The following is an 11,899-nucleotide window of genomic DNA, read 5'->3' as shown; positions in this document are numbered from 1 at the left end:
ATATGGACGGTAGCGCCGGTGTCCACGAACCAAGCGTTCGGGTTGTCCACATGATTCACCTCGGAGATCATGGCAGCAAAGTCATCGTGGTTCCAATCGTCGAAGTCCTTCTCGACGTTGTTCACGTTGCCATTTGCTTTCTTCCGCTTTGGCTTGCGGCAATCCTTAGCCATGTGACCTTTTTTTGTCACAATTATAACATACACCATCAAACTTTGATGGTTGATGTCCGCCTTGCTTCCCTTTACCCTTATTATTAGGGTTAGGGCGACCACGTTTGTTGGAGGGACCGCCTTTCTCGGTGAGATTGGCCTTTGCCTCCATTGGAGCTTTTCCCTTTTGATCACGACTTCTCACGTGATCCTCCATTTGAAGCTTGGATATTAATATCGGCACGGACATCTCCGAGCGCTCATGCTTCAAAAGGTTTTGAAATTTCCTCCAACTAGGAGGTAATTTCTCTATGATGATTGCAACGAGCAATGCATCCGCCAAGGGCATCCCTTCGGCTTGAACCTCATGTGAAAGATTTTGGAACTCTTCCACTTGGTCCATCAATGGCCGGGAGTCGACCATTTTATATTCCAACCATTTGGCGACAATATACTTGGTAGTATTTGCCTTGTCCACTTGATATTTCAGATCAAGGGCCTCCCACAATTGTTTCGCGGTTTCATGAACCTTGAAAACACGATAGAGCCGTTCGTCCAGAGACATGAGAACGGTGTTACGGCACAAGTAGTCGCCGCGGCACCAGTTCAAATATCCGGCCCGAATTTTTTGGCTTGTCTCCCCTTCCCCTTCACTCGGGGTTGGTGGTTTATCCTCCATTAAGAATCCGGCAAACCCCACGGTTGTGAGGTAGAATAGCATCTTCTCTTGCCAATATTTGAAGTTCTTGCCTGAGAACGTTGATGGTTTGTCGGCAAGACCAATAGTTCTAGATGTTGACGAAGAAGCCCCCGTTGATGTAAACGAGGAAAATATTGACGACGTGGTTGAACCGATGGTTGCAGAGGTGGTGGAGCCGTCCATATTGACGTCGGTGTGAGCCATTTCTCGAACGTGTATCAACGGCAGAGAAATAATCTTCTTGCGATTGTTAGAACCGGGTACACGATCGAGATATTACAAAATATTTATCTTGAGAAATTACGACTCAAAATAATTGAAAAATATTACAAAGTAAATAATTTGAGAAATTACAACTCAAATAATTTGATACAACTGAAATACACTGTATAAATAAATTATACGTTTAAACAAAGTCGAGTCGAGATGAATCTCTTCCCGCAAGAAGATTATCGCCCCGGTAGTGCTCTTCGGTTTGGCGTATCTTCCCCAAAGGTAAAACGACTACGTCTCGTCGGATGTAGCACCACAATCCGGCGAGCTCCGGCGAACTAAATAGGATCAAGAACTGAGTGTTGTGCAGAGGGTGTAGAATTGGCAGAATGCAGTATTTCTTGGTGTGTTTCTGCAAGCTCTCCAGAGGCCTATTTATAGGCATGTGGTAAGTATGAATTCAAGAACTTGAATTCTACTCCGACGGCTGGAAGCCGTAAATGTTGAAGATGATGGCCGGTGGGCGCAGTCATTGAAGAAACTAAGCTGCAAAATTGGAGTTGCCATGCAGAAGTCGTACTGGCGTGCTTCTGCTACCTGGTTCTTCTGCTGCAGCTGTGGTGTTGGGCTGGGCTTACAGTTGGGCCAAAAATTAAAAGCCCAATGGAGTTGGTCAAAAAAATAGTTTGGGCCCCAAACACCACCCCAAAGCACCAAGATCCAAGATCCAAGATCCAAGTCCTTGGCCGCGGCCCGTACCCGTACCCGTACCCGTACCCGTACCCGACCGTCCGGCGGCGGCGGCGCGCGTGTGTGTGCGCGCGAGGCTAGTACTTAGATCAAGCCCACTAGCAAGCCCACAAGTCAATTTATCAACTCCATGTGCTTTGCTATTCTTATACATGAAAAACATCTCTATGTTTTCCAATGTGGGATAGCATTTATTTTCCCTCTTCAACATCCAAACTTTGACATACAATATCTCACTCATCGGAAATCGGTTTTGAGACTTCAAGTATATCACGTTGATCTACTCGAGATGTAGATTAACATCCAATCATTATTTTAATTAAATAATAAATATTTAATTAAATAATAATTTCCAGATATGGCATTAAAACCATATTTCCAACAAAATTTACTTTCTTTGTTTTTATAATTCTAATTACTTTCTCTGTTTTTATCAAACAAACTTAAAATTTGTCATTGAAAGGGAACAATTAATTAAGTTTGCACCACAATGATTTATTCTAGTAGGTCACTTTTGTTAGCCACAATTATCGCGAGAAGCTTTTAAGGAGCGTTCAGTTTTGGAAATATGGTTTGTGGAGACAGTTTGTTGGCTCATATATGGCGCGGCTCATGATTCGTGGGTCGGTTCGGTGGTTCAATTTGCTCGAAGGTGGCTTGCGCGATTCATGAATCGGTATCGCGAGAAGCTTTGAGGAGTCTTTTGTTTTGACAACATGATTCGTGAAGGCAATTTGTTGGTTCAGTTGGTTCGGATGTCGCATGGCTTATGATTAATTATGGGTCGATTCGGTGGTTCAGTTAGCTCGACTCGGTGTGGTTCACACGTACAATTTCGATCACAATCGAAGCATCTCATATTACATACACGTATACAAGCATCTAGCCATCTAGTTAGATCATGTTTACATGTATTTTCTCCTTTTGCAAGCAACCACTTTCATCAGTCGAAACTGCGATCAACTATCTATCACAACCGAGCTATATCACAATCACCACAAGTGTTTATATATACTCATATAATCAATAATTAATCAATTCAAATAGATAAATAAATAGCTAGGTATCTATGATAGGAAATTAAACAAGGTGTTACATCCAAACACATATATATTCTGCGGGCAATCTAAGTCTACCAAAATTCATTGAAATGAAACCACTAATATGATTGTGGAAAATTATAGTGAAAGTGAGACGAAAAAGGTGTTTTGATCAGCTGCTTTTGGCCTGGGGCATACGCTCATAATTTGGTTTTGCAGATAAGGGAATATCTTTTTCTTTTTTTCTTTTCTTTTTGGGTGTTTATATATTGGTGGATTCAGTCATTATTGCCATATAATCAAAAAGAGGCCCTTTTTCCTCAGTACTACTACTGTTCCTACTTTGCTTTTTCCCTCCCAAAAACTATTTATTTTTCCTTCACATCCAAACCAAATCATTTACATTTGAAAATATGTCTCCTTAAAACTCTTTTTCATGTACTTGTCCATGCAAAAAAACCCTTCCGATCCCACGAACTCCATCATAATTAATTTTGAGATATTCATTTTTTACGAGTAAAACCAAAGAGTTATGAGTGTTGCATTATTGGTATAAAATGATAGGCCAAATTACAAATGGAATACTATTTTCTTTATTTTTGAAGAAATAAGATTAAAGATTGTGTGAATTAGACTCAAACTTAAGATATTTAGTCTCATGCACTACCATTTGACTAACAATGCACAAAAAAAAAAAGGACTCGTACACTCTACCGTTAGACTAATTAATACATGCACACACACATTTTGTTTTAATATTAATATGGCTAAGGTCGTGCTCAAAAATTTATCCGTGTCATATTATTTTCTTCTTTTATAAGCTGAGAACATAACATGTTAATATTATACATGAGGGTATTTAGAGAGCTCGACTTATGATACTGCTAAGATATTCAAAAACTTGAACATAATACAAAAAAGTATATTGCAAATTAAGATATATTAAAGCTGTTAGCAACATAGAGTACGTACGTGGTTCACGATATATAAAGCAGATCTAACTATTGAATCTTTTAATCTAAATTAATAGTATAAGATAATTGTGTTAATTTGTTACCACATCCATAATATTAGAAACTACATAAAAATAAGTAAAAGAATTATGAGCAAAAGCATTGTGATTTTAGAGGGCCCTTTGATCATCATTTCCGGGAATATTTGGAGCACAAAGACACCCACTTTCGCTTTTTGTCTAAAATCAGCTGTTGACTATATACGAACCACTCCCACTTTTCCTCAATATTTTACGTAAATACAAATTTTCTTCTTGATTTAAAAAAAAAAATTGATATCACGATCAATTAGGTCGTTTTTCATGTATATATATACGGCGCATATTTGTCTTTGTAAACACATAATTTTCAACGCCAAATAATACAAAGTACTATATATTTAGGGTTACAAAATCGATATACATTTTAATGGTTTTTAGCTGAAAGGAAAATTAGTAGGGCATTCTTTTATGAATTTTAATAGTTCATTTTAATAATAATAACTAGTTCGGAAGAAAATGATCGTGATTCTAAACGTGAATTATAATGTATGGTTCTATTTCAAATAATGTGAGGCAAATAATTAATGACATTTGTGAATTCGTTGAGTGCTTGTTAAGAAAGACAAAAGGAACTTCATTGTGGTCACAATCATATTATAACGATGTGACAAATAAAACCACCCGTTATTATTAAGAATCTAAATTAAACCATATATGTTCTAATTTATTCAAACATAAGGTTGCGTGCTGCGTTAAATGAACGAGAATGCATCCAAAGTTGTTATTCGTTTTAAAACAAAACCGAACTCGAAAAATCAAAAACAAAATTTCTTGAAATTTAGAAATCGGATGGGACTAGTCATTTTTAAGGAAAATTCAACCTAAGATTGATTTTGTGTTAATGTAAAAATTGGCCCATGCATAATCCTCAAGAAAGAAATTGAAAAAAATGGATCAAATTGAACTAAAATCTGCTTTAATTTTAAATATAACAAAAATTGAATAATTGATCGATTTTTTTTTTGATAAATTACATAAGTAAATAAAGAAATTTAAAAACCGCGCGACGGAGAACTTAAACCCAAAACTTCAGGTATTGGACGTTAATCTCTTGCCGCTAACGTTAAGCTAACACACGCACACAAAAAAAGTCGGCTGCAAGGGATAAAGGAAATTAAACTAAGCCCAAATTATAAGTAACCTTTTGATATAGTACTGATCTCGATCCCATGCTGATTTTATTCTAACGCCTATATAAGGTCAATAACAACGCCATCGTAAAAAAAATAAGAAATATTTAATGAGCAATAATAACCTTTTGAGATGATCACACATCCTACATTAATTTCCTTCCGGTTAGTATTGGAAAATACCATTTTAAACCCTATTATTCGATCTTTAATTAATAGTTAAATTTATCTATGCACAAAATAGTATTTCAGTACAAATTGTATTTTTGAAAATTGGTGATCATATTTTTTTGGGTAGTTGTTAATTTTATTATTGTATCATGCATTGTCGGATTTATACTGTTGCGGTCGTTGATAATAGCGGTGGTGATATGGTAGGGTAACATTTGAAAGAAAAAAAAAATGATACTCCCTCCGTCCCACCATTTTAGTCCGTTATTCCATTTTGAGATGTCTCAAAAAGATAGTCCACTTTTCTAATTAATACTATATAAAAATATTGTTTTTACTAAATTAACCTTATTTAATGCTTCACTTAAATGTGAAAATGATGTGTGAAAATAATAAATAAGGGTATAAAAGATAAAAATATAAAAATTAAATGCATTTTCTTAATATGTGTGAAAAGTGGGAGGGGACTAAAATGGTGGGACGGAGGGAGTATATTTCCTTGGTCGGTCGTGAGTATAGCATTTTGACTGAACAAAAATTATTTAACAGATATATTTTTAATAAATAAAGAATTTCATCATGAATAAAATGAGTGGTTAAAGTTGAATTAAGTGTGAGTAGGAGATTTTTTTTTTTAAAATAAAGGTATGTAGTGAGAGTAAAGTATCATGAGGATGGATTATGGGATCATGTCCTAAAATAAAAAAGTGTCATAGTATTTTGTTGTAATTAATGAGTAGAAATCAAAAAGGTTAAATGTTGAAAACAAAGTCCGTGGAATGAAGATTTATAGATGGGTGCAAGAGTTACGGCACATTTAGCTAATGTCATGTACGATGTACCACCCGTAATTATAAAACCCTAAGCCTTAATTCCACCAAAATACAGAAGGGTGCAACTACTTTTCTTACTAAAAATAAATGAATTTTAATATAGTGAATGGAATTTTGTTTTAATTTTTTTATATCTTGCAAACAGCTGCTAGATTTGAAATCCTGACAATGTAAAAGCTTTTTACTAGATTTACTAAGGTAATTGCTGTCTTAAAAAGAAATTACAGAGGGTTTGAAAAATCTAGTTAAAGGGCCTGAAATTTATCCAAATTAAAACAACAGACATTCAATGGAGGAAAAGAGTAACATGAGATCTTACCACCATTGCTGCAAAATGGTACAATAAAAGTTGTCTGCATGAAATGACTGGATGCCCACAGCTACACCTCCATGCCCATCAAATCTATCTATTTCTAAAATAAAAAATACTCTCCCTCTCAATTAATTTGAATCAAGAATCTTTGTATGATAGATCTACAATTATCATGATTTTTTTTAATAATTTAATAGTATGTAAAAATATTAAGATAAAAGAAGCATCAATGTAGTATATAAAAATTATTGATGCCAAGTTTAATTGTTTTCTCTTTAGTACTAGAACTACTAAATATATAGTATCATACTATTAACTTAAATATATTTGTTTGAAAGGAATTTTTTGGAACAGACTTTTCTGTATAATTCTATTTTCAGACCCTAGCAATTCCATTTTCAGACCTTACCCCTAGTTTTCAGATCTAGCTAATTCCTATACTATCGTATTTATTTTATCCGACACCTCCATCACGGCATCCATAGGTTATAGTCAACAAATTTATTTTTTTGAAAAGATTAATTCCAAAGATATGGTGAAAAAGAAAATTAGGATTGTATTGTGGAATGTATATGAAAATAGAATCACCAATTAATCACTATATCAAATAATTTCTACTTACATAGTATTTTCTCAGTTAAATAATCACTCAAAGATAAGCTAATGAAGTCCAGTTCAAGTGGAGTCACCCAAAAGACTCTCATTTGTGAGAGGTCTTGGGTACAATCCCGCTTGCATATGGTGTAGTATTTTTCCACTTTTGTGTGTGTAGTGATTTCGCTTGCATGCGATTATTTTTTCACATTTATGTGGTGTAGAGGTCCAACTTACATAATGAGTTACTTATTTAATTATATTTAGATATCTTTTGTAATTCTAATAATCAATCAAAGATAACTTAGAAGTCTGAATCTTTTTCTTGATTTTTAGATATTACTCGTTTTGATTTTAATTGATAATATAACTTCCTTTTCCCCTAAAAAAAATAAAATAAGCACTGAGCAAGTTGGTTATAAATGTAGCTTTGTATTTTAATAAAAATGTAGTATTAATTATTACAGTGTTTCAAATGTTTATTTTTTGTCATTCCATCATAATCCATGACTCCATGTACGAATAAAAGTATACATGCACGACTTAATTACAAGCACATTAAAATAATTAAATATAACACATGCCGAAATAGATAATTTGGTGGTGGGCCAATTAAATCAAATTAATGTAGTAGTATTTTTTTTTTTTGACTTTTAATGTTGAAATTGTTAAGACATCAACGATTGTATATATAAATGGAGGTTATACTATATAGTATATAATATGTTATACTATATTTTATATGGGTCATTGTTAGCTTATATGCGCAGAAGAATTTATTGTGAATTTGTCTCTCATTTGTTATTATTATCAGCTTCCACAGGGGTTTAAGGTAGGGTTTAAAGAGTTGATCAAATCGAGTTTTACAACGTCAAAATAGAAAATAGAAAATAAAAATTAAAGCCAAAAGTCACATTCTTGCTTGTTTTGATATGTATATATATAGTTATATACCCTCTCTCTCTCTCTATCTCTCTCACAATATATATGCATATACACAGATCCCCATGGAATGCAGGGAGGAATGCCACCCATTTCCCAGCATACCTTTGCTTTGCTGAATTTCATTCCTTTTGTTTTGTTTGAAAGGAACGATATACATTGAACCTCTTTGTGTATGTGTGTGTCTATATATATATATCAGTGAGAGAGTAGAGAGAGAAGATTTCTTCTACTGGTTTAGCGAGCGAGAGAGAGAGAGAGAAAGAGCGCTCTTCTTGTTTATAGTATATCTCTTGTGTTTCTAATAAGAGCTTCTGCAGAAAAAACTACTACAAGAGAAGAAAATTTAAGTTTGTAGAGAGAGAGAGAGAGGAACATGAAATGATTAGTCGATTTTCCCCCCAATGATTGAGTTGCGCCTTGAGTAGCAGTAAACGAAAAAAGTGCCGGAGAAATGAAGAGCATGAACGACGAGGAGAGCGCCACCACCGCCGCCGATATCAACAACTGGCTGGGATTCTCCCTCTCACCTCACATGAAAATGGAGGCCAACTTCAGCCAAGCCCCTCCCACCTCCTCCGCCGCCGCCGCCCCTCCCAACAACTTCTACCTCGCCAACTCCGCCGCCATGTTCGCCGGCGACGACTTCCACCCTCCCCTCTCCGTGATGCCCCTCAAATCCGACGGCTCCCTCTGCATCATGGAAGCCCTCTCCAGATCACACTCCCACGCGCCGCCCAACTCCTCCCCGAAACTGGAAGATTTCTTGGGTGGCGCCACAATGGCGGCGGCCCACCAAGCCATGGGCTTAACCCTCGACACCTCATTCTACAGCCAACAACAAAACCAAAATCACTACTTCTCCAACTACAACTTCTACCAAAACGAACAACACCAAATACCTCAAATCTCCGAAGACGAAATCCCATGCCTCAAGACATGGATGGATCACCACCACGCCCTGCAGCAAAACCACATAAACAACAACAACAGCATGGCTGAGGACCGAAGCGCGGCGGCGATGAGGTCCACTGAAATCCAATCTCTGAGCCTATCGATGAGCCCTGGCTCGCAGTCCAGCTGCGTCACCGCCTCGCGCCAGATCTCGCCCACTCAAACAACTGAATGCGCGGCCATGGAAACAAAGAAGAGAGGAGCCCAGAAGCTCGGCCAGCAGAAGCAGACTGTTCATCGCAAATCCATCGACACATTCGGCCAGCGGACATCTCAGTATCGCGGCGTCACCAGGTTTTATTTTTTCTCCTTTTTTTTTTTTTTTTTACCAGATTCTTGCAAACATCATCATTGCTTCCGTGGATTTTTCGCCTTCTTTTTTTCTTACTATTGTGTTCAAGATTTGGTGTGAATTTTGTCAGGAGTCATGATTTTCTTGTTTTGTCAGTGCCATTTAAAAAAAATGATCCTTTGTTTTTGGGGGGGTTTGGTTTTAAATAATTTGTGCATTATTTGTGTTCCCCACAGACATCGTTGGACGGGTAGGTATGAAGCTCACTTGTGGGATAACAGTTGCAAGAAGGAGGGGCAGACCAGAAAAGGAAGACAAGGTTACTCCAAAAATATAAACTATTCAAATATCAATTTTTTTTTTATTATTTTTTAACTGTGGAGTTAATTTTCATGTTCATTATCTGACTTTGTGCTATGAATCTTTCTTGTTATGTTCATTTCTTTTGGTGGGATTTTGCTGTTGCTGCTCAGTCTATCTTGGTAAGAATTTAGATTCAATTTCCCTGCATAATTTTGTGAAGAAATAAAATTTCAAAATATAGTTACCAGTGTTAAAAAAATGTTGCAGGTGGTTATGATATGGAAGACAAAGCTGCCAGAGCTTATGATCTTGCTGCTCTTAAATATTGGGGCCCTTCTACCCACATCAACTTCGGAGTAAATTTCAAATTCCATCATTTTCTATTAAACACGATCTATTTCAAGAATCTTGGTGTGTAAAGTTATGATTTGTATGTGCAGCTCGAGAACTACCATCAGGAACTCGAGGATATGAAGAACATGAGCCGACAAGAATATGTTGCTCACTTGAGAAGGTGAAATGTTTTCTTATCAGAGATCTTAGTTGTGAGGTTACTGTTTTGTCTGAATTTTCACAGTCTGCCTACATTTTTTCCTTTTTCAGGAAAAGTAGTGGATTTTCTAGAGGAGCTTCCATATACAGAGGAGTAACGAGGTTGATATTGAGTGGATTTTGAAGTTAGATAAATTTTTGAGTGGCAAAATACTTAAAACTTTGGTTTGTTTTGTTGTTTGCAGGCATCACCAACATGGTAGATGGCAAGCGAGGATCGGCCGTGTTGCCGGCAACAAGGATCTCTACCTTGGAACATTCAGTAAGTTTATGATCAAATCAAATGATGCAATTTTACTAATTTGTTTGTGTGAAAATGTCATCTAGTAGTATGTTTGTTTTTGCATATATGTGACTATGTCTTTATTTGCTACTCTTCTTTTTTGAATGGTGAGTTGTGATTGCTTTTGCTAAGGCTGATTCACACAGCAACTTTGACTGTACGTAGCTGGTTTTTAGTGGGACTCCACTTTTGCTAAGGCTGTTTTTAGTTTTTGATAGACAAAATGATAAAGCGAGAATTGGAAAGGTCTTTGTAATGTGACATATATTCTTGTTTCTTGATTAGTAGTTTTTTGTAGTTATTTTGAATTGTTTTTGTGCTTCTACTTGCAGGCACGCAGGAGGAGGCGGCCGAGGCTTACGACATTGCTGCGATCAAGTTCCGGGGCGTGAACGCTGTCACCAACTTCGACATCTCCCGATACGACGTGGAGAAGATCATGGCCAGCAACACTCTGCCCACCGGGGAGGTGGCCAGGCGGACCAAGGAGGGGAGGCCTGCCGCTGAGGCATCTGTCGACGAGTGCCACGCCTCGTCTCAGAGGGGGGAGGCGTGTTCTTCTGCGCAGGTGGAGCACGTTTCCAACGGGTGTGATTGGAAGATGGTGCTCCACAACAACGAAGCCCCTGCCCCTGCCCCGGGGCATCAGGGTGTTGGCTCACTTGATGTGAAGACTTTGAATCTCGGGAACTATCAGCACCCTACGTTCTCTGTGGGCCTGCATGATCTGATGGGTCTAGACTCGAGCCAGAGCCAGAGGGTGGTGGATGAGTCGGCAGCCACGATGGCCCCCCACTTCTCGAACGCGTCGTCCTTGGTCACGAGCTTGAGCAGCTCGAGGGAGGCTAGCCCCGATAGGTACGGGGGCCCTAATAAGTTCATGAGCCCCTCGAGCAATGTGGGCGCGTGGATTCCGACGGCTCAGCTGAGGCCGGTCCCGCTCACCACAGCTCACTTGCCAGTGTTCGCGGCATGGAACGATGCCTGAAGGCCCCCCTTGGTTGGGGCTTCATGTGCAGTTCTTGCATGAAGAAGTGGAAGAAATCCCCCTAAGAAAAAGGGGAGAGAGGGGCAGTTGGCAGATTCAAAAGAAAATGGAGATGTTGGTTAAGCTTTTTTTGTGTAATGGTGGAAGACATTGGAAATCATGGAGGGGACAAGGGTGGGATCCAGTTATCTATTTGTAACAAAGTGTTTGGAACTTTTTCCAAACTTAAAAATGCTTTTTCTTCATATTGGGATCAAGATTTTGCAAAATGGAGGGAATCTGGTTAGGGCTCTCATGATTAAATTTTCCTTTGTATTGTTGAATCGGCTTTATTATAAATATAACAATATGTGTATCACATTAGTTCCCTATCAAGTACAAGAAAAGAGAGAGAAATGATGCCAATAATGTAAAAGGGGTATTTTCTCTTTGACCAAAGTTATCAATGTTTTTTCCCTCTCAAAATGCATTACATAATCATAACCATGCACTTTTTCTTCTCTGAGCTTTCCCCAAAGTAAACAGACATTCCCTCCCATAATTCAAGAAAAAGGAGATTCTTTTTTAAGAAGTGTGTTGAGTTGCATGCTTTGGATTTATAGGGCATCATTAGTAATGCTTTGTCTTTTATCTTA

At 37.5% G+C, this 11,899-nt stretch overlaps 1 protein-coding gene across 1 annotated transcript; it reads left to right on the top strand.

Moving 5' to 3' along the window:
* Positions 1 to 7,889: 7,889 nt before the first annotated feature.
* On the top strand, positions 7,890 to 11,639 carry LOC131010663 (AP2-like ethylene-responsive transcription factor ANT). Its single transcript, XM_057938299.1, has 8 exons — positions 7,890 to 9,140; positions 9,375 to 9,457; positions 9,612 to 9,620; positions 9,709 to 9,797; positions 9,882 to 9,955; positions 10,045 to 10,095; positions 10,179 to 10,255; positions 10,609 to 11,639. The coding sequence occupies exons 1-8, from the start codon at positions 8,347 to 8,349 to the stop codon at positions 11,262 to 11,264; spliced, it is 1,833 nt and encodes a 610-aa protein (XP_057794282.1). The 5' UTR covers positions 7,890 to 8,346; the 3' UTR covers positions 11,265 to 11,639.
* Positions 11,640 to 11,899: the final 260 nt, after the last annotated feature.

The sequence above is a fragment of the Salvia miltiorrhiza genome, chromosome 2, assembly GCF_028751815.1.
Source record: "Salvia miltiorrhiza cultivar Shanhuang (shh) chromosome 2, IMPLAD_Smil_shh, whole genome shotgun sequence".
NCBI classification, from domain to species: Eukaryota; Viridiplantae; Streptophyta; class Magnoliopsida; order Lamiales; family Lamiaceae; genus Salvia; species Salvia miltiorrhiza.
The sequence above is the reverse complement of the archived record's forward strand: the minus strand, read 5'-3'. Positions and strand labels throughout refer to the sequence as shown.

Bases quoted from the DNA above. Each gene is read 5' to 3' on its own strand.
- LOC131010663 (XM_057938299.1), top strand. From the start codon at position 8,347: ATGAAGAGCATGAACGACGAGGAGAGCGCCACCACCGCCGCCGATATC. The intron at 9,141-9,374 runs GTTTTATTTTTT...TGTTCCCCACAG, and splicing joins CAGTATCGCGGCGTCACCAG to ACATCGTTGGACGGGTAGGT. The intron at 10,096-10,178 runs GTTGATATTGAG...TGTTGTTTGCAG, and splicing joins ATATACAGAGGAGTAACGAG to GCATCACCAACATGGTAGAT.